Below are 23,473 nucleotides of genomic sequence, written 5' to 3'. Positions count from 1 at the left end.
ATTAATTTTATTATTCAAAAGTATATTAAATTTGTGAAATGATGTGGGCTGAGCGCATAACCCAAATAACTATTCTTTGCAGCGCTGACTACAACTACAACCCGACGCGCAACCACATCTACAGTCACTCCTACAGCCACCTTTGCAATAACTCACACAACCACGACAGCAAGAACAACCACATCAATGATGCAACGAGTAACTACAAAACTGACAACCCCAACTACAACCTCAACTACAAGCAAAATTGCATACACTACCAAACATGCCAGTACAAGCATGAACATACCGAATGAAACTAGTGAAGCCAGTAGTGCAAGCGCAGAGAGCACAGCTGTAATCACAGAACCGGTTGCTGATGCTACCAGAAAGTCAGGCACTAACACAATAATCCTGCTAGCAGCTTTTATAATGTTTCTTTAGTTCATTTTTGTGAGTTAATTTTAAGCAAGCACTAAAATTTTAATCCACACCCCATAGTACCTATAAGCGAAACTAAGCTTTAAAAATCTTCTATTATCAAGAGTTACTATATTATGGCTAGTAAATAAAAAATGATATTTCACTTGTTCAAATTTTTATGTAATCAGATCATAACTATTTCTATATATAATCAGTGCAATACATGTATATAAAACTACGTAGTAAGTTCAGTTTAGGTCAATACTCAAAATTATAAGTTGCAGCATGACTGAACATCACAAAACCAGTGATTATCTTTTATAACATATACCAGGGGTTTCCAACTTTTTTTGGCCTAGGTACCCTTGAGAGTCATATGTCAAAAAATGTACTCCTTTAGAAAACACAGTTCAATCAAGGCTATTATTGGTTTAACTTCATTGATATGACATGAGTGCATTATTAAAATGTGTCACTTGAACAGGTAAAAAAATGTGGTATGGTATGAAATTGCTATTTATTAAAATAATAATAACTATGCAGCACAACTTTTATACATCACAGTGTTTTGTTACTTTCCCACTTTATTTTGGCCAGTCTAATGGGAAGGCTGTGCCTGCTTTGCATCAGTGAGCTGTTTGATGTTAAGTTCAGTAACAAATAATGAAACTCCGAGGTCGTCCTCAACATTTAGTCGTGAGCGATATTTGCTTTTCATGTACAAAAAAGAGAAAAACCCTTGCTTACACTTGTAACTATTAGGAAATATGTGCAACACTTTTAAAGCTACCTCTGAGAGCTTTGGGTAGAATGGTATCAATGTGCACCAGAACTTGCTAAGAATGCAATTTTCAAATCTATCATGTGGACCAGAGTCATTGAGAAGATCAATCAACTCTTCTTGCATGTCACTATCAATATCAGCTAAAGTTAATTTAAATGGGTTTCTAGCCAACTTCAAATCTGTGTCATTAAATCACAAAAATATTTTTAAAACTCGCAAGCCAGCCGAGAGAGGTGTTTTGCAATCAGATATTTCATGAATGAAATTGAATCATGTGAAGGCAATACTTATGGTAAGCTATCAAACATATTAAATGAGCCAGCATTGACTTTCTATCTCCACATCTATAGCTTCATGATAAATGCTCTAAGCTTGTCTGTAAAATCGATTATAGCGGTAGAGTTCCCTTGAAGTGATCTGTTGACAGTGTTTAATCTTAAGAAGATATCTCTCAGATATGCAGCTTTCCATTTCCATTCTGAAGTCCTTATAGTGGGGGAGCTAAGGGATGATTTTTGCTCATTGAAGTGAACTTTGTCCCACATACCATTGGAAAGCTGAGAGTTCACTGATTGTGAATCTGCAAGTAACTTTTTCGCACCAGTGGCGTATAAAATGCTACGGGGGCATAAACACGGTAAAAGGTATTTTGTGTGCCTTTTCACTGTAGCGAATATCAAAATGTTAGCATACATACCTTAATAACTGTCGATTCAAATCTTCTCTTTCTCCCATGTTATGCTGAACAAATTGTTGGCTTTGTAAACCCAAATTTTCAACTCTACATCACTGTATGATCAGGTTTTTCGACGATATTCAGGGGCATGTAATATTTTTGCAACTTTTTTGGGTTCGCACATCAGCCATTTCCTTTCAATCATAAGTAGGCTTCTGAAGATTATATATCATGATGACCAATGTGTTTATGTTCAGAATGCTGAATTACATCTTTCTGCATTTCATACTTCTAAGAAAATTGATGCGTTTTGTATGTTATGTCTATTTCGGAGTTATCCCCAAATATGTATTATCTGGGTTTTTGTGCTATCTGATGCATTCAAGATCTACATCTAGGTCAGTTTATAAGACTTGTACAAAGAAATGGCATTTTAGCTAATCATTGATAAAATACAAGAACTATCAGAATAAAATAACTGCCTATTTTCCGTATAATCATTAAATTAACACTAGTAGTCATTTGCTGGGTCATGGTCGATCTCGTTTCTCTGTTCTGTGTTTAAAATAGTGCTCATTATATCTATTTGCTCTAAAGTCTTCCATTTGGCCATCCTGCAAATTAAGATAAACTACATTACTCCGACCAAATAATATTGATTGCATGCCTGGACAAGAATTGCAGACAAGTCATTCACATGTTATCTGGATATGTCAATGCTTGAAGCACATACATTACATAATTTTTTAATCATATATTTCAATACATCAGAGTCTTGGCTTTCGAATGCGCCTATATTCAATACACAAAAAATAATAGAACTATGAAAAACAAGGTGTGAAAAGTACGTCCTGCAATAAAAAAACACTTGGTTGCAGTTCCCAAAATGTGATGTCATAATTATTATTTAGTCTTAGGTCGTCGATCCCTTTCGCTGCCATTGAGGATGTGATTTTCTGTGACAATCGGTGCTGTTAAACCCAGAGAGAGCTAATAATAAACTAGAATTCTAGATAATCAACAATGCCTTGGGATCGCGCTAACGCCTGCCCGACCAATACAAACACATGTTCTGGGTTAATTAATTATGCTTCAATAAATATACTGTCGTTGATAAAGGTAATGGAACCACATGGATTAAATTGTGACCTGCAGTGGCGTGGCCATAGGACTATATGTCAATTGATATCGCGCAATGCTTGAAATTAATTAGTCTCAGTCGCGCCCCTCAACATTACGATAAAAAAGAGGGCTCATGCATAATATCATCGGGAAAACATAGTATGGTGCTTGGAATCTGAGTTATTTATCATAGAAATAATCTGCACATGGAGAGCTAATGACACTGATTCCTTTGTCATCTTCATTGGTTCTCTGGAGTTGTCCTACCTTAGCCTGCCACTAGCGTCATTGTTGTAGTTGATAAATAAGCGGTAAGAGCATACAACACCGAATATGAAAAGTGTGACGTCACAATTTTCGATGCTATACCATTGAAGATTTCTGCGATAGAGCTCTGGGGAAATCCTATAAACACCAACCAATGTCTGTCTCACCATGTCGAACAATGGCTCATTTGAAAGCCAAGATATTCAAGAACCTGAATAAGCTAAAACAGTACTTATGTAATTGATGTGCTTTAAGCAAACAACTGTAATAATTACCTCCTTAGTTTTCATCGCCTTCAGATTCATCAGATTCCTCTTCTCCACGATTACGACAGTTCCTGCAGGTACAAACATCAGTACACACCATGCCATCTCTGAAACACTTGCACTGAGTCTTTTTTCTGGCATCCACATGACATCTGACTTGCTAAAGCAGATGATTTATCACATGATACCAGTTTAAGCTGATTACCCAGCCTTTTCCTTTAGGAGATGTGAAGCCAATAATGAGCTTCAATGCCTGTTTCCATAATCTGACTTGGTAGTTAGTCCGAGCAATGTGATTGGTTAGTTCAAAGCATTCTGACTGGGAGGCAACTGCGCTTCTTTATCAACAGCTTTGGTGGCAAATATCTTGTACCTGGCGTCTGTGATATTATCATAGAGCCTTGCAATGAATTGCATGCAGTTTGCCATGACTTCTTTACTGCAGCAGTCGCTGTCTCCCAACTCTGACATATTTATTGCAGTCTCCTTTATGGTATTCAATGTCCTTTTCTTGGATATCCTGAATATCCTGAATATCCCACTCACACTGTCGCAACCTGTCAAAGCAGGTAGGCTACTTGTAGAGTTTGTTGAAAACTCTAGATATTGAATTCACTCAGGATTCTAAGAGAGACGATTTTACTGGTTAAGTCTGCAGGTTCACAATCTTTATTTTGACCATGAAACCTGAAATAACATATCAGTACCATTTTTATACTAACTTGCAAAACACAATAATTATGAATGCAATACAATATGAAAAGTTACAGTATGATAGCAAGTAAAAGTACTGAACATCAAATGAAATGTGACAAGAAACAACATAACATGGTATAATAAAATAAAAATAGCATATGCAACTAACCTGTAATCTCTAATAAATAATCTTTTAGCAATTGACAGCTTAATAATTATGAGTAATGATTCAAATCTGGCTGCCTTCTAAAAAACGTCACGCTAGGAGTTGAGCAAAACCTTAGCTTATGACTCAACGTCGGCAACCATCATTGGTCATCACGTATTAGGCCAATTTGACTTGGTATCAACTCCAGGAATGCTAAACTAATAAAATTTTCCTACACTACTGCTAGTATATTTGCGGGGATATGTATGGGTAAGGTAATAACCACATGTGGCACATGTCGAGCTGAGACATATCGCTTGTTAAGTCCCATGAATGTTATAGGTCGCATTATGTTATAGGTCATGTGTGGTAGTATGGTCACGTGTGGTAGTCAGCCATACGCCATATTTGATTTCAGTTTCTGCCTGCGGTTAACGTCTACTTATCTATCTTAATTTATTACTCAACCTTCTTCTTATCATTATTTTTCAATAAATACCTATCTCAGCTATTCACAATTGACTTATCTAACCATTGACTATTGAAAAATAGCAAAATTTACTAATATAAATAGAGATCATACAGAAGTTCGTTAAACAGTCTGTAAGCCAACTTCGGTGCGGAAACATACCTGGAGAAAGAGCTAGTTTGCAGACGAAATTCAATTTTACGCGGTTTCGCATACCCATTTACAATCAATTTGAACAATCAAAAAAAGATTTTATATTATAAAAAATAAGTAAACATTTTAAAAACAAAACAGTATAATAATTTTCATATCAAGGACATGTAATCGAATTTGGCGGAAACTGCTATCTCCGCACTCACGGCAATGGCGGATGTAATTGTATTGGAAATTTTATTGTGGTCTCATATAGCCTACTATTTATAAGCTGCAAAGGTTTTGCATTTTTCAAGCTCAGGTATGTCGTTTGACGTTGTCGTCTCTTTTTAAATACTAACCGTGTATGAACTAGTCTAGGCATAGTTTGCATGGCATTTTTGCTAGGCACGTTAATTGGAAGACGCCCAGGGTTTAAATACCAACGCGCCTTGGAGAACAAGTTTTGCAACATATCACGTTTGTTGCAATATGAAAATGTGCTTCAGTTTATTAAATGGTGCTGCTGGTTGGTTAATTTTCATGTACATTTATTTTTGTTATAAATTGCTAACGTCTTCGTGATAATAATTGAAAATTGCACGGCTTAAGGCCTACTATATCAAACTTCCTTGACGCTAGGCATTTGGTACAATTTAACTTGCACGATTGATCGATCTACATGTTCTTTGCTTATTTTTGGAATAATGCATTATGTTGTGTCGTATGCTAAACAGTAGATGAACTAATTGCTTTCTAGGACAAACGTTCCGTAAGATTTAATTACTAATAACGCAACATTTTGTATTCTTAGGACCTATTAGTTTGCATAGTACATGTTGGTACTTATTTTGCGTTTTCTAGATTTGTAAGTTAATTTAATGGGCTCTATTAATACAGATTTATTGAATATTTTCGTTTGTTTCTAGCAGTTAACACTAGGGTAATTGCATCATACTCTGAATAACTGACAATATGTTCACATTTTGTGGAACCATTCCTTTAGGTCATTTAAAATATATCAGTAGGAAGAATTAAAATTTCTTTAAAGCTATACCATTATAAATATTATATTTGTTTCCATATTTCTGATTTTAAAAGTTATTTAACACTTGTTGGCTTTTCTGACATCGTTTATCAGCCCTAAAGAATATGGTAGAATCAATTTTTATTTTGCAAAAAAGCTAGCTTACTAGCCCTAGATCATTTCCTGATTTTGAAACTACTAAATGGTTATTCATAGCAAATGAGAAGCAATGAGCCATTTTAGTAGTACGTCTCTCACCCCACCCCCTGCTCACTTAAGAGCAATGGGTCATACTCCTCCTGCTCCACACATACAGATACATCCAACCGGATCGATAAACACACCTCCTCCTGCACACATGAACACGCCAGACCACAGATCCTCTCCAGGTTAGTAAGATAGACAGGTTTCTCGTACCAGTAAACTTAGGATTTACATAGCAAATAGTTTTCAATTACCCTAGTACTTTTTTGTTGGCCTAGTGCGTTCTTGCCACTTTTCTTTTGAAAAAAGAACATCTAGGTTTTTTGCATGAATGCTGGTTTTTGTAACGATTACTTGTTGGTTTTAGCAGTAGACAGTTTCTCGTTTAAATCGTTATTCTTAAAGTTCAAGATCAAAGTATGGATGTGCCAACAAACAACTATAATTTGAACATTCTTTTACATTGCCCCTGCACATAGGCCTTAGTTTGTCATGAGCACAATGGTTTAGTCAGGTAGTTACAGAATTTTTGTTCTTTTTAGTGACAATGTTGTCGTGGGTTTTGACTTATGAAATCTATCTGTGAATAATTTCTTAATTTACATGTAACTAGCTCTTTCAGTGAATCCACTCAATTCATTCATTTGAAATTAGTGTTACAGTGAAATGTTTGATTCAACATGCAAAGAAATTTTCAGCACTCATTGTCCAAATTGTTTTGAAACATTGCAATTTTAAGTAAAAGTGAAAAAGCATTTGAAAATTAAAAATGGAAATTTTAAATAATGAACAGATCTATAAATTACGGTAATTGAAACTGTGTTTAATACATATGTAAGTTTTGCCTCTTATTTTTTTATTCATTATATTCAAACCAAGCATTTGTCAAAACTAAACTTGCATTAAGCATTTCCAACTTAATTATTAAAACCCCTCCTACTGGTTATCATCGCTTTATTAATTTAGTTTTGAAGTGTAGTTCTGGCATGTAGCCTACATTCAATTGTTCACATAGTTGAAGCATTTGTTTTAATGTTACATGTCATTGCTTCAAGAAATTTTTCATTTTCACAAGAGGCTTCTTTTAGATTATCAGCTCTAATATATGACGGTTTCAGCAACTATTTGAACGAATTAATAGCACATGTCAAGGTTTGACTGTATTTAAGCATAATTTGGCATTCTATTTACTGAATTGTGTGCTGTTTCTTAACTGTCTTTGCTTTGGGAGATGGAGTTGTTTCTGAAGCTATCTTGTATTACGTATGTTTAGGATTGCAGCTACTCGGGCATGTGGCAGCTTCACCACAATTACGAATACACGGCAGCCCCTCACCTAACCTGCCCACTTCAGGGTCACCAGCCCATCTTGGTCTCCTCACCATTGATAGACCAACGAGCAGAGAGTCATTTAGCATGACTCCGCCCAGAGCTCAGGTGTTTCCTGTAAGTCTGCACGCTTGCAAAGATTTGTGGGCCCGAAATTTTTGAGCTCAAAATATTGTTTCATGGTTAAACAGAAACATAATTTCTTCACTGAAAACCAAATTTATGTTTTATTTGGCTAAAATTGGTTTTCAATGCTTAAACCAGTTTTAAGTTTTTTTTTGCATTTGTTTTGTATTCTGCCGGCTTTGTATGATTGTGGTACCATGAAGCTATAATGACTTTATAATACGCTGGATACCCGTGAGTTTAAGTAGCACTTTTACAATGAAAGCACAATCATCAAGATCTGCAGTTGGTTTTATTTTAATGATGACACAATGCTGTAATTTAACCCAATGCCAATGCTATATATTAAAAATGGTTACTTCTAGCGAAACAACATTATTTAAGCAGTTAACAAGATGGCCCTACTATGCCTCATATGTTAGCAAATTATGGTATGTCAGTTCTCTAGCTTGGAATGGCAAAAAGTAAAAAGTCACAAATATTTTTCTCTCTGCTCGCATTAATCAAGTGAGGTGGACAGCATATCAATCATGTAAAAAGCTATTGGAAGGGCTGACAATTTCTAGTATGACAATGGACAGACTTCACTACCTACTTTTACTGTTGTGTTAAGATTAAAATTGTTCTGACACTCAAAACTCTTAGAAATATCTCACTTACTAAAACTAACATAATTTCAGAAAACTAAAGTTCTAATTGCAAAGATTTGAAAATAAACAAAAACTGAAACATCTATTTCTTACCTGGTTTAAACCACTTGGTCTAGACAATTGTCAAAGTGAATCAAGCGTTGTGTAGACAGGTAGTGAAGTTTCCAAGTGCATGGTCACAATGTTTGCACAACTGATGAGCTTAGATAAACTAGCGAATTCTAAAACATGACAAGTAAAAACCTTACGAAAGCAGAAAAAAGTGAGGCTTTGAGTAGTTCGTGTTAATATAAAAATATGTGGAATGTGTAGTCGTCCGAAAGGTATAAAACTCCTAGGGGCAAATATAAAATGACTAGGGGTAAATATAAAATGACCAGGGGTGGACATAAAATTTCTAGGGTTGGACATAAAATTTTTAGGGGTGGATATAAAATGACTAGGGGCAGATATAAAATGACTAAGGCTGGATATAAAATGTCTAAGGGTGGATAAAAAAGTTTGTGTGTAGATATAAAATGACTAGGATTGGATATAAAATGACTGGGGTAAATATAAAGTGACTAAAGGTGGATTTAAAATGGTTAAGAGGGGATATAAAATGACTAGGGGTGAATAGGAAATTTTATGGATAGAAAAGTCTGATGAAGAATATAAATCTAGTATATATTTTGTCGGATCAGCTTTTCTTGCTAGAAACAGGAAGTGCAAGCACTTGGACCTGCAGGGCAAAGGGGTTTGTCAAGTGCTGTGTCAATATCTGTCGGAGTTAGTTCAAACTTTCATTAAAACAGTTTAAATTCGGCTGCAGAGGATTAAACTAGTAGACCAAATGACTAACAGGCAAGTTGATGATTCGGCTAATTGTAGGCACGGTGACTTGTAGACTAGCTGAAGGGTAGACCAGTTGAATAGTGAGCGAGTTGTCTCAGAAAAAAATTATCTAATTTGAATCAAGGCGTCTGAGATCAGGGTGAACAAGTGGTCGAGGGTTGTTTCACTCACTTGTGGTCACACACGATCTGAAAATGAACAAGTCTATCAAAGGTTATACATAAACCAAATGTTTATAAATGACTTCTATATTATAAAATTTAGGCCGTGTGACGGTGTTATTCTCTCAGCGATTATTCGTCGATTATGTACACCGTAAACTAAAGGCATCGTAGAGGCAACGCGGATACTTCTAGACATTTTGCAGTTGTCAAACTTTCCCGATAGTTCGTCGAGCATCTCTGACAGCCCATGCAATGAGTACCACTTTGGCTATAGTGACTGACTGTCGCCGATTGCGCGATCCATATTTTCTTCCATGACAGTTGCTGAGGGACTAGTATATTTTCATTTTAGCAACTTCATTGTATAATGAGAATGCTATGCTGTGGACATTTCGCTGATGTAAATGCGGATGGGTTTGTGATAGTGTGAACATTGTTAGTACGAACCATCACGGAGGTATTATGCGATTAACACCAACATACGGCGATGGAGGGTGAACCAGCTCAAGTGTCGAGTTTTCAGACTTCGGTTGAAGTATAGGTAGATCGATTTCTACCTATATTTATGAGTAGTATGAGGTAGACTTCGATTGAAGTATACAAAGCGTTTATTATATGTACATGACAGGAATTACATATTTCACATCTGGATATGTAGAATGACTGTGAGATTATGAAATCTATATGGTGCGGAGGGTAGATAAAATTAGGTGTGTAGTAAGGGCTAAAGCATACACCTAGGTTTCTTTTATGTAAACATAGGTAATAAATGAAAGGTATGTATTTGCATGATTGTAGCATGCAGGAGTGCAGCCTGAGCTACTGAAAGTACTCAGGCCAAATCCCCATTCTTCACCCAACACGTTAATGATTCCCGTGTCTGCTTCTCAATCTGAGTCAGCTATGCAGCAAGTTGCCATGCAGCACGCCGCTTTTCTCCAGCAGCAACAGGCTATAGCCGCTCAAAACTCCATCAGCAATCACCTGCAACAGATGCAGTACTTGCAGGTTAGTCTCAAAGCTTGTCTGTCAATCGTCAGCTATCTTATAAATAGACCAATTGCTAATTGTTTTTCATAAAATTTCTTTGCTGACCAAATTTCATTGACAAAGTTTTGTTCAATTGCTAATGCTTGTCATGTCGTATAACCTCATGAAAATATCTCGGAAGACCATTCACAAACTGATGCATTTAGTCAAAACTCTGAGGTGTTATTCATTGTCAATATTGCAGTTTGGCGGATATATACGGCTTTGAAATAGTCCAATTTCTACATGAAATCTATGTAATATTGGCTTTAGAGAGTACTGGCCAATGTTTCATAATACAGTTTTTTCAACTATTTCGCCACCGTAAGCTGATGTATCGGCTATCGTGGTAATAAAAGTACAGACCATAAGCCGATGTATCAGCCTATCAATAGGGTTTCACTTTTTTTTTATTATGAAGCCTATACATTAGCTAGACCAATCAAACTTTGTCTCCAACGAAACAACTTTGTTGCCAATCACGTGCAACCAATGGAAAAGCTTTTTGCTAAGCAATTCCATTTCTAATTATTTTTCAAAATGGGTAAACCAGATCGCTATAGTCATGGTAATAAAAAATTTACCGCGCTCGTTCAATGCAAAAGGAGCGTAAGAAATTTTGCAAGAGTGGGAATCGCTAAACAATTTTATACTTATCTGTTTGTAGCGAATTGTTTCTGAATAAGATGCATTTCACAGTAAAACAATATCTGCATTTATTCTCGAGATATTGCATAAATACTAGCCGTATATCGATGTTTCGAAAATCTGTTAAAATTAATTTGGTCAGAGTAGCGAATTTAGCTCAGTAGTGAAAGAGTTAACAGTCATTTTATTTAAAAGTGCAAAATTGCATACATAAAGTCTGTAAAAAATTGATTAAAATGCAAACCAAGAATGGTAAAAATGTTCTATTTTATCTCCTTTTCACTTTGTTTTTAGTAGCTGACTTTTTAACCATTCTTGTGGTATTTTTTAGTTTACTGTTTGGCTTTGCTAAGAAGTTTGAGTAAAAGTGTAAATGCTCCTGAACTAGTTTCGTTGATAAAAGACTGAAGTAGTTGGATATGAGCTATTGAAAACTTCCCCAGCATGGATTATACCATGTTTCTCTACAATTATTATGGTGTTGTAGTGAACATAGTACATTCAATCTAGAATTTTGTTAGACTTATATTTATTGGATGTTTAATAGCCATACACACTGTTCGTACCAGATACAGTAAATGCCTTGTCGCTAGAGACACTTCCAGTGACTAATGGGATGTATTAGCTTTCAATATTCTTCCTCTTACACCCAAGCCTCTCTCCCGTTAACTGTCTGAGTTGAGTTTATACTGATGAGTTTACACAACATTTTATAATGTTTTATAAGAAAGTATCTGAACTTTTCTATTATTTGCAATTTTTGTTGATGTTTGATGTGATCTGACTGCCAGGATGTTTCTAGATTAAATTTGATAAAATTTTATCGCGATTAAAACACTCAGAAAAAAACTACATGCAAAATGATGTCAATAGTTGTTATCATCGCTATAGTTGATATCGGCTATTACGATCAAGTTGCAGCATTATGCATCTCTATTCTGTTGGTCTTTTTGCCACTATCAAAGTTACAATCGTCCTTTCGCTTGATCTGAGTGTTTTAACCACATTCAAGTTTTATCGATTTTAATCTTAAAACATTCCTGCAATCAGATCACCTTAAACATCAAAAATGATCGCAAATGATAAAAAAGGCTGATACTTTCAGATAAATTCTACTTAAATTCTGTGTAAGTCAAATTTTAACTGTAGCTCATTGATTCGCCGTGTAATTTTTGCAAAATCTAATTAAAGTTATCATCTTAAAGCTTTCTTTATGAACCATAAAATAAATTCCTCCTTTTTGTTACTTTGGGTTTTTGTAACTGTAGACAATGCAAGAACAGGCAGCAAGCGAGGCCGGCAAGCAAGAAGCTCTACTCAATGAAATGGAGAGACAGAGAGTTTCTCCACATCATGTAGTCTTAGCTTTCAATGGCGCTCGAACGACACAAATGCTCCAGCAAAAACCATTAGACAATAGTCTAGATTCAAATCATCTATCCATATCAGCAAATCAGCAGCTGCCACCAATTTCAACCCAGAACAACACAAATGCATCATACCTCGGACCTTATCGCGATGCGGAAGCTCCTCCGGAACCTTCTCCACACCACCAGGTGCATTTCCAGTCGCATATCGATATAAGTCCTGTTGGCTGCGACTCATGCATTGTTGTGTGTAGTCGAGTGCCTATCACAATGTTTCCATTGCATGAATTTGGAGTTGTGCGAGGTTGAGTTACTGTGGGATAAAGTGTTTTGATGGACACTCACATGATGTATAATAATGCGGGCACTTTATTAAACAAGATAAAGATTTCTAAGCCAGATGTCATAGCGACGCATTCGGAAATGCTTAAAGAATAGAGAAAACATAATATTATTATGCTTTATTAGTTATCTTGAGGTGTTGACTGATGTTCTAAAAAAAGAATCAAGGAGATTGACCCACTAGAAGCTGAGATATAGCCAGCCAAACACAGGCCTACCTAATAACGAATCGGAGGAAAACCCTTCGAAAATCCCGAGAATTGTGACGTATGAAATCGACTTATTGGTCATGTGCCGGAGTTGCGCACCCTTACCGCCGTTACGTATAATGATTGTTTTAGGCTACGAGATGTGAAACGCTTCTCGCGATAGTAAAGAATTTACAGACTAGTTCTGGTTTCTCAGGAAAATCAAGCAAACATTGTGTGGTAAAGGCATTTTCCCACAACCCCTCGCCATGATTTTTCAAAACAGAAGAGCAGATTTTGACTATTGTGCTTCAAATTTTAACTCGATCTCCACGGATATGCTCCGAAGATCCTCTGTTCAACGAATGGCGCGTGTATAGTCTATATGCGACATCCGCGATTTGCAGTTCGTTTAGAATAAGAAATGGGGATGTGAATTTTTGTTCATTCATCATTTTTCTACTGTGTACCTACTGCAGCATTCAGTTGATTTTTATGATTATCGTCACTATTAACAGACTGTAAGTTCACTACAGCCATAATTTTAAAAAGAAAAACTTGACCGTGCTGCTCTTGCTGTAAGAAAAGAAAACGATAACTTGATTTGATTTTTCTATTTATCTATTATCTTATCTATGATTATTTTCTATGATTAATATAATAATCATAATGCATATTATACAAAATAATAATATAACTGCGTATAGAATAAATGATGTAACTAATATAATTTGTAGAAAATTCCAAATGATAACCGAGATTGATGATTGATTTAATTGATTCCATTTATTAGCTATAGGTAAAAAATTCTGAACAGCGCTAAAGATGAGTCTGAATAGGGAAGCTAAGTGGGAGAACAACAAAACTGAGCTGAACTAGCAAGATAGCGAAATGTTGCGAAATAATAGATGCGTGTAATTGTTTTATGCTAAAACTAATCTACACGGCAGAGGGACTGGTTCGGAATTCTCGGAGCAATGATTGTTAGGCCCAATTTGATTGTTCCATACTTCCAGGGATTAAACCAATTAAAACGCCGTGATTGTTATAGGAGAGCGCATTAGTTGGCTTAATTGACCCATGGCGCACAAGTCGATTTCATACGTCATATGTTGATGACTACCAAAACACTTATGTTTTTTGGTAGACCTGTGTTTGGCTGGCTATATCTCAGCTTCTGGTTGGTCAATCTCCTTGATTCTTTTTTTAGAACATCAGTCAACACCTCAAGATAAATAATAAAGCATAATAATATTATGCTTTCTCTATTCTTTAAATTGAAATAAAAAATGATTGAAGTGTGAAAAATGTTTGGAATGGAATAGCTTGCGCGGCATTCTCTTGCGCATCATTTGCAAGTGCCGTTTTCTTCTTTCACAAACATGAAACATTCGGTAAAGGTTTGCGAGTAACAAAACTCGTTTAACTTGCGGATTCTTGCTGTTTTCCATCTGGCGGATGATGCCACACTTGGGTATTAACCGAGTTTTGGAAACATAGTGTGTAGCAGTTTACAACTTCTGATCACACCGTTAATCATGTGAATGCGCCAAGCTCAGTTTTTTATTTCAAAAATTATTTTATAATTTATAATATTTTAACAGTGATACAGTTTTCATGTTCTTTGCAATGACCAACTGGTCTAATTTTATATTTAAGGGCCGCTTCACACTATATGACTATATCTCGATGTTGTTGCCACAATGCTTCGGTGACCGTTGGTGATAACCATGTTGACACTATCACAAACCCATTCGTGTTTGCAACAGTGATTACTTAGTAATGTAGTGTTCTCATTTTTCTTTTTAATTTTTCTCGAAGCAATTGTTTTGTTTCTGCGCACTCAAATCAAATACTAGTTTCGCAGCAATTATCATAAACAGAAATAAATAAATCACGCTATCCGCGACAGCGAATTGCTACCGCCGAAATGGTACACATTATACAGACTGTCCTTAATGCTCGGCGAAATATCAGAAAAGCTTGACGGCTGCAAACTTTCCCGACGTGTCTGCATTCCTCCATCGATGCTATCGATTTACAGTGCACATCGTCAACGATGAATGCCTAAAGGACAACTCCGAAATATGGCGATAGTATGAACCAGCCTTAAGTTCAGTGAAGCAGTAGCCTCAGCATGTTTCTTTGTTGGGATAGCTTCTATGGGGCATTACTGTTGCTTCTCTGTTGTTGCCCTTCTAAGTCTCTAAAATCTCTTCTCTCAATTTTGCAGTCGCTGTTCATGTTTATGAAACTCACTTTTACTTTATTCTACAACATCATGTGAATTAATCATATCCTTTACATGTTTAAAGCGATTCTTATATTACTATACCATGTTAATGCTATTATTCTATTTTGTAGTAAATCATTGGGTTGGCGCTAAGTAAGTTAGAGCAGAAATTGTTCACTCTTCATTTTTCACTCTTTCAGTACAATTAGTACTGTTGGCATATGCAGTACATAGTAAAGTACAGTAGTACAGTTAGTGTATATATTATACTACAATTGCGCAATTAGTATATGCGGTATACAGTATGGTACAGTAGTATGATTAGTACAGTTAGCCTACGCAGTACACAGTATAGTGCAGTAGTACGATTAGTACAGTTAGCCTATGCAATACAAGATATGCACAGTACAATTGGAACAGTTTATCTATAGCCAGTGTAGTATAGCCTAATTTAACCGAGCTTTGTAATTTAGAGACAGGCTTAAAGCGGTTTTTTTTTGTATTACAGCTCAAATTATTAGCAAAAATAGCAAGTTCGGAGCTGGTGACTTTGAACAATGAGAGAGGAAGCCTGAACAGCTCAGAGTCTCACTTTGGTCGAGACAGCGTTTCACCTGTGAGTCAACTGTACTTTTATATATTCTCTGTTGTTGAAAGGCAACTTTAGGAAAGTTGTTTGTTTGTAACTGTTATTCCATCAAACGGTCTCTAATGTTCGGTTTTTTTGCGTGTTTCCCGCGTGCCAAAGGCAATCATAAGCCATGCACTAGTTTTAGATCAGCAAGTAGATCGACTGTTCCTAGTCGTCGGCATAAATTTATAGCACTAAGTAATGCATTGTCCTAGCACTAAGTAATGCATTGTAATGCAATGTAAGTTATTTATGCATTTGTAAGCACTCACAAATTCATAGCTTTGCTTAGGTTCATGAATGCAACGTTTGCTAGTTCTTGCAGGGTAGAGAACTGTTTGCTACATACGGGTGCTCAAAGAGGGTGAAAAATATATAAAAGTATGTGAATTTTTGAATGAGAAACTCATTCATCGTTTTTTTTACGTCTTCAAGTCGTTTGCACATGCGCTCGTTCACGAAAAAGCCGCCTTATTTGTAGAAAACGATTGTCATTCTCTTATTTAATAGTATTTTTTTGTGTTGATACTATAATTTTGATACTATAATTAAAAAATTTTCAAACAAAAGCATCGGTTTCAAAAATTTATGGCGAAAGCTTCGTGTTTTTAACGATAAAAGTTGTCTACAAAGATGGCTGACAACGATAGAATGACGTCACAAAAAAATGAAGGATTGTAAATTTTCAAATGTACATTTATGAAAGCTCATTAAAGCCTTGTTCACATGGAAGTCACGTAAGAGATGGAAAAATGACATCCATAGGTCTTCTGTCAAGGTTAATCTGAGTGAATGCTGTAGTCATGACTCGTAGAAGTGTCACTTGTCAATACATACAAGTTTAGCAATGCTAGAGTCATGAGACGTGCGATCAAAAAAGTTTTCGGATTCTTATGAATTGCTCGTAAAGCACCTGTGTTAGATTTTCTTATCTTTTGTGATAATGCACTTCCTGTTTTCCTTTTGCACACACTTCATGAAGTGCGTGCGAGGGCATGCGAAAGAACTACTCACTCATCCCTGATAAGCTTTTAAATTATCTTACTCAATGAACTATATGACTGGTTCAGCATTACTGTTACAAAAAACGCTACGTGTGGCACTTTCCTCTAGCTTTTCAAGTATATGTAAACCATGAGTTGGATGTTGTTGCAATCCTTCGAATTCCTCATAAAAACTGTGCAGTGTAAATGGAAAATATGGTAGTTTTACTTAAGACATACTTGTCGCAATATTCAGCTATTAAATGATCCAGTGTAGAATTTATAATTTATTTTGACGACCAAAAGTGTTAAGCCGGCTTTTCAAAATTGCACCCTAATAGTATGTATGAGAGTTACAGAAATCGGAAAACTGAATAATAAATGTTTTCTTTGTAATCACAGAAAAATGGTGCTAAAATAAATAGGTAAATGGTTTAAAAACATTTTTACAAATCAGACTCATGAAAAGTACTATTCATTTGGCAGTCTTTCTTGCGATATGTCTGAATTATGACAGGCCTAAATTGGTAGGGCAGTGCAGTAAGTGGTGGCATGACTAGCAACTGCACTATAAAATGGAATGGAAGTCCATTGGCTGGACCACATCGACATGAAAGCTGGCTCCATAATTTACATGTGTATCGAGTATCCAGGAGTGCCCTGATTATATTAAAGGTTGACTTGCAACAAAATTCACATTACCGTTATTTGATATGAAAAGATTCACCATGTCTTACTCTGTTGTGTTGTACATGTAAGTGCAAAATATGTGGAAATGTGATTACAAGCTCTTAAAAACTCAAAAACGAACAGTTAATCGCAGATACACAAGAACGTCGTAGTTTGGATTCTCTTTCCAAAACGGCTCAAATGTGATGTAGCTGCGGTAGATGGTTTCTGTTTACACTTTCATGCAATCTCATTCGTCGAAATATTTTCACAAATTTACTTCACGCATTCAATAAAACCATGTCTATTGTTCTTATGCGTCTGTTTTATCGTCATTGTAATGCTGTCACTTTTAGCAGTGATATCTTATAACTTACCGTAAAAATTCGTTTAATTTTTTAGCCTTAGCTTGAAGGAGTACATATCATTGTCTGATAATCATGACGAGCCTGTTGGTCACTTGTGATAATCGAAAAGCGCTGCAGAAATTATTTGCGAAGTATTGGGTCACATGATCAGATTACGACTTGCCGATTAGACCAAACCGAAACAAAACTGTAAAGTAGCGAGCATCTACATTTGATACGGGGTTTTCGGTAAAACCCGAAGTGTTTGTCATAAACTAGTGCTACGATAAGTTTTATATTGAGCTTTTTATTGGCCTTTCAATTCACGTGAGAACATCACAAGACAATAAAAGAATTTCATGACTACGTCAGAAAAATAAAGAGATTCCAATCCACGGCGGCTTTTCGTTTTTGAGCTTCTAAGAGCTTGTAATCACATTTCCACATATTTGGCACCTACAACACAACAGAGTAAGACATGGTGAATCTTTTGATACCAAATAACTGTGATGTGAATTTTGTTGCAAGTCAACCTTTAAGGTTACCAGCTTACTTGCCAGAACTACTTTTCGCATATCCAATTAAATGTTTCAAGTTGCTATAGTGTTTTAGAGTTCAATACCAATCAGATATATTTAAATAGATATAATTGCTACATCTGGTCGTATATAGAAATTGATGATTCTCAAGTCGCAAGGTGGTTTCTAAAATTGCTCTTATTTTGAGGGTGATGTGTGTAAGTTTATATATATAGATATATCCTTGATCTTCCACACAGTCAACAGAATTTATAGATTTAATTAAACAAAAAAAGACCTCTGCAAAATACAACGAAAAAATTATGTGGAGTTGTTCCTGTTATAAAAGGAGACGATTCTGTATGAAGGAGGAAGTACTGCGTCAAGAATAAACTGACTGACTTGATGAATTTGCTTATCATGTTAACTAGTATGGTCTTATTTTCTCCTAGTATCTCTTCTCTGTCCAGGTGCTATATGACGCTTTTTGTTGTAGAATTTATATAATCAACGGATACATAATCTAGATAACTTTCCTACCAGTTCACCGTATGCATCTTCCTATAGATCTCACTCTATAGCTATGCAAAGAGCCCGGTAAGTCTGTTGATTCTTACTACAGCTATGTCGGCCTCTGCTATATCCTTCTAGGCATGTTTATGAGTTGCATTGTAGTAGTACCTTTTCTTGTAGTAAGTGCCATTATTTGGAACTTACTTCATCGCTTCATTTTAAAACGCTGAATATGTGGTAAATTATTTATTGCTGCCAACACAACTGAGTGTCATATGACACTTCATCCAATTAAACAGCACTAATGCTATTGCTAGAACACACACAGGCTATTTTTGCAGATCTTTACACACAGCTAATGACCACACTTCATCCTAACATTTGGTTCAAATTTTAACCATTGTTATCAAGGAATCAGCACTACCTGCTTGAAAAGGCATGCCAAAATCTTACAGCTGAATTCATAAGCATCCAGCTTCAGGGCTCCACGTTTTTGAGTGACTAACATGTACAGTGGAACCTCGGTTCTCGAACGCTTCGATTCTCGACCAACTCGCTTTTCGACCAAAAAATTTGAGATTTGTTTGTCTCGGATCTCGACCATAAATTTGGTTCTCAACCAAACCGGAACATGAGAATTTGAATTAAACAGTTGGAACACTCCGGAACTAGCATGTTTATACGTTTAATGACGTTGCTATGAGCCTCTTTCGGAAGGTTCTCAAACAAAGGGAGAAGTTTCGTGTCATTAATTCTTTACAAAAAGGAGCCATCTGTTTCTATTTTCTTTTTCACATGATTTTCGATGTAAATGACCTGTTGCATTTTTTTGCTGTTTCATTATCAATTTCTGCGATTTTTGGTATTTTATCGTAACCTTTAATGTTTTCGATGTTTTAAGAGCAAAGAAAATGAAATGTTTACTTTTTGTTTTATTTTTTCATCATCATAGATAGAAAATATTTTATTAAAATTAAACACGATCTATATCTACCCGTTTTTATTTATAGTATGCCGTATACAGTACAGTTTATGGTGTAAAATGTTAAAAAATACTTTACCGAAGTTGTTAAATCGACTTGGAACAGATTAAAATTTACATACATTAATTCTAATGGGAAAACTTGTTTCGGATCTCGAACAACTCAGTTTTCGAACAACCTTCTGGAACGGATTGTGTTCGAGAACCGAGGTTCCACTGTATAACGTTGCTGTGGAATGTTTAATAGAATTCCGATTTGAGATTTTATAAACTTTAAATGTGATAACCCTTTCATACACTCCAAATCATTACTGAGAATTGTCTTTACATATGATTGTACAACATGAAAAACCTCCGTCAAATATTTAACCGAACGCTCAAAGTTATTTCTAACATATGACATTAAGTTTCTCAATACATTGTAGTTTGTAAATGAAAGTGAAGAGGCATATAAAAAATAGCATATAAAGAAAAATATAAATAAATGCTTTATAAGCTATGTTGATTGGAGCTATCATACCTTTTTCAACGGTAGATTAAGGTAAATCAAAGACTGTGTATAATCATGAGATTACTTGCTTTAGAATTTGTTGGTTTCAACAGGTGAAACAGGTTTGGAAGCAAATTAACTTTAAATGTAGAAGTTATATTGTATTTTAGTCTACCAACAGCCAATTAGATAGATTTGTCTCCCTCGCTCTGTGCGTTACACGTAGGCTCATTCAATTAATATTTAAAACAGTTTGATAAGAATAAAACTAAAAATCAATAATAAGTTTTGCCAGCTTATTGACCATCGCACGAGCAGCATTATATTGTTTCTACAGATAGATAGCGGTATGCATTGTTATTAAATTTCTTAACTATATTGTCTTGAAAGTTAGGTTCAATAATCATGCAACTTTGATTTTAGTGTTGTAGGATTTTTTTGCGTGACGAATATTTAGCTATTTTAAACAGTTTCACATACTTTTCACAAAATTAAACGACATTGTATTAATGTGTTGCCCATGATAGTATTTAATATTTAGGGTTGGCCGTGTAGATAGTTTGCATTAATTTGCATTTGTCATTGGTTTGCACCACCACTCATGGGCAAACATGAGGAGATTACTCCCTAATGAAAATATGGTTGTTCGTTTAGAAAATAATTACAAAATTTGTAGACTTTCTCGATTGTCACATCCCCTTCAAAAGTAATATTTATGAACAGCTAATCGGCGTAATATAAGTTCATGGAAGAGAAATATTTAATAGTTACACGCGGTATTCAGGATGTTTGCCATTACTCTTGTAACATCTTCAAAACATTACAATATGGTTATATTTTTTATCATTAAATAAACACAACCAAGTCGTTTTTTAAATTAAATTACCCTTTGTTCCTGTGATTTTGACAGAGTTACAGTGCCTGTACAAAGATGATGGAGATGTGTATCAGTTTAGGTCCAACCTATGTTTCAAACTACATTAGTTGCTATGGAAACTAGTATTTTAGCTGAAGATATTTCCTGAAGTTCACTTCATTATGCAATGGAACCTATACCTATGACAGACTCTACATATGAATTCTTTCAATTTTGCTCCGACTTAAAATAGTTTTCTAGATACGACAATCATTTCAATTTTGCTCTGTCATGTTTTCGCCCATTTGCATCTCACCCAGTTTCATTTGCTAGCGAAAGGCAGTAAATGAAGTCATTTTGTTTTCGTTCATCGTTTAATTAGGAGCCATCATATATCACATACAGAGTAGGACAACTTTTGTTTTTAGCAATCCAAGTTATGTATTTTCTGCATGATTACAGCTTTAAAATTCATGCCAATATAAGCAAATATTTTGATATTCATTATTAAAAACACTTATTCTTAGCAAAACAAAACCAAGACAGCAACACAACACCCACCCTTTCAGACTGCCATTTTCCCTCGTCTCACAGTCTTTGCTTAGTCAATCGTACCATTTGTAGTTTTTATTCATTAATTCTCTTTTCATGTGCACTTTTCTATTTATTATGTAGTGATATAATTCTAACATATATTTGTTTGAGGTTTTAGACATTATATGTATTTATAATTTAAACAAATGTTATGTCCAAGCTTTGCAGGGCTTGTTATGGACTAGGGCATTTACCCTAAAACCTCTATTTGAACATCACCTTTAATAGAACGTTACTGTAGAAGATGGGTCAAAAATACAGTACCACTCTTTAGTTGAACACCGAGTGTATTTGAACGCCACGTTGACATTCTTTGATCTTTACGAACCCATAATAGAAAGTGATCAGCAGACAAGTGTCCAAAAAATCATACTAATGATGACTCGATTACATCTATAGCAATTAATTCTTTCATTGTTGCTGTAGTAGTTGCTTTGATTTACCTGAGAAAATCGATCGTCACAGTCATCAGAACTACACACTTATTCAGAGTTACTAAAGTCTAAACCCTATCCATTGTTTTCAGATTCGTCCATAATGTGGTGTACAACATTAACTGGAAACTTACAAGCGTTTTGTTTAAAAATTAAAATATTTTTCAGGAAATCCATTTTCTAACCCTAAAGCTATATGGTTTTTTCATCCAACTTCAAAATCAACCCCATCAAAATAATTAATGACTGTATCCAGCTAATGTTTTTTCTACTCGGAGTAGTTCCTTGTTTAACTCAGTCTGATACTTCGACGTACAGTCATACTTCGACTTACGAGCTTAATGCGTTCCGAGACTGAGCTCGTATGTCAATTTACTCGCATGTTGGTGCAATTTATTTATATATAGAACAATTAAATATATATTTATTGGTTTCCATACTCTGTAAAATGCAAATAAAACACTCAAAACAAGATATTGTGACAGAAAGAACATGTTGGTTACTGTCCTAACTTACCACTTGCTTTTAAAAAGCAACAAATAAAAAATAATGTAAGGAAATGTGTTAAATTAAAATGTAAAATTAAATACATACAATAGCAGCTAACGCTAGCATTTGCCAGAGAGAGATATATAAGTTATCCTTCATTACAACAGTTTACTTTGATAAATTTGGATTTTATCAAAGTCTTAAAAGACAAACTTAGAAGCAAATCTAAAAGCAAACTTTCATTTTTAACTTAACGTAATTAAAATTTCTTCGGCGTTCATAGTTTGCAGTTTCTCGCTAGTTAGCTAATTTTTCCTTTGTTTTGCTTTCACAACTAGCCGGCCGTTTTAAGATGAACCTATCTAAGGACGTTTGCCTTTGTCGCCCTTTCAACATGTCGCGATTAGGACGAACCCAGGTGTCGTCACAAAGGTTTAATGCACGACCACTGGCCAACTTGTCCGAATGTCTATTTTTTATAGTTTTGATAGATAGCAACGGCCTTTTCAAATAGCGTCATTTCAGTTATGCTGTCACCGGCCAATTGTTTATCTTATATCCAATGCCTGAGCGGTCTCTCCATCAGTGGTGGTGAAGATCGCCGCGCCGTTTAGAAACTACGGTTAGTACGTACTTTTGCGAGCTAAATGCCCTGAATATAATCCTTCTGTTTGATAATTGTGGATGTGTTTCTGTCATATTGCTGAGCTAGCTCAATCATGCATACACATTTCGCATATTTTTCAATAATTTTCCGTTTAATATCAATTGTTATCATTTGCTTTTTCTTTGCATTATTTTTCATTTTACTACCAAACTTTCGGTCTACGCACAGTACTTTTAATTCACATAATTCTGCACTGA

At 35.3% G+C, this 23,473-nt stretch overlaps 2 protein-coding genes across 2 annotated transcripts in view; one reads left to right on the top strand and one right to left on the bottom strand.

Moving 5' to 3' along the window:
• Nucleotides 1–1,000: 1,000 nt before the first annotated feature.
• On the bottom strand, nt 1,001–1,309 carry LOC137390384 (zinc finger BED domain-containing protein 5-like). Its single transcript, XM_068076716.1, has one exon. The coding sequence runs from the start codon at nt 1,307–1,309 to the stop codon at nt 1,001–1,003; it is 309 nt and encodes a 102-aa protein (XP_067932817.1).
• A 3,878-nt stretch (nt 1,310–5,187) lies between these two features.
• LOC137390191 (uncharacterized) overlaps nt 5,188–23,473 on the top strand; it is a 39,272-nt gene continuing 20,986 nt past the window's right edge. Inside the window, exons 1-7 of the mRNA XM_068076483.1 lie at nt 5,188–5,284; nt 6,206–6,378; nt 7,467–7,639; nt 10,095–10,304; nt 12,242–12,529; nt 15,612–15,719; nt 18,748–18,848. Of these exons, the coding sequence (XP_067932584.1) occupies nt 6,219–6,378; nt 7,467–7,639; nt 10,095–10,304; nt 12,242–12,529; nt 15,612–15,719; nt 18,748–18,848 (1,040 nt within the window). The 5' untranslated portion in view covers nt 5,188–5,284; nt 6,206–6,218. The remainder of the gene's footprint in view (nt 5,285–6,205; nt 6,379–7,466; nt 7,640–10,094; nt 10,305–12,241; nt 12,530–15,611; nt 15,720–18,747; nt 18,849–23,473) is intronic.

The sequence above is a fragment of the Watersipora subatra genome, chromosome 3 (assembly GCF_963576615.1).
Source record: "Watersipora subatra chromosome 3, tzWatSuba1.1, whole genome shotgun sequence".
NCBI lineage: Eukaryota > Metazoa > Bryozoa > Gymnolaemata > Cheilostomatida > Watersiporidae > Watersipora > Watersipora subatra.
This window is presented reverse-complemented; position numbering and strand designations above follow the sequence as displayed.

Bases quoted from the DNA above. Each gene is read 5' to 3' on its own strand.
- LOC137390384 (XM_068076716.1), bottom strand. From the start codon at position 1,309: ATGCAAGAAGAGTTGATTGATCTTCTCAATGACTCTGGTCCACATGAT.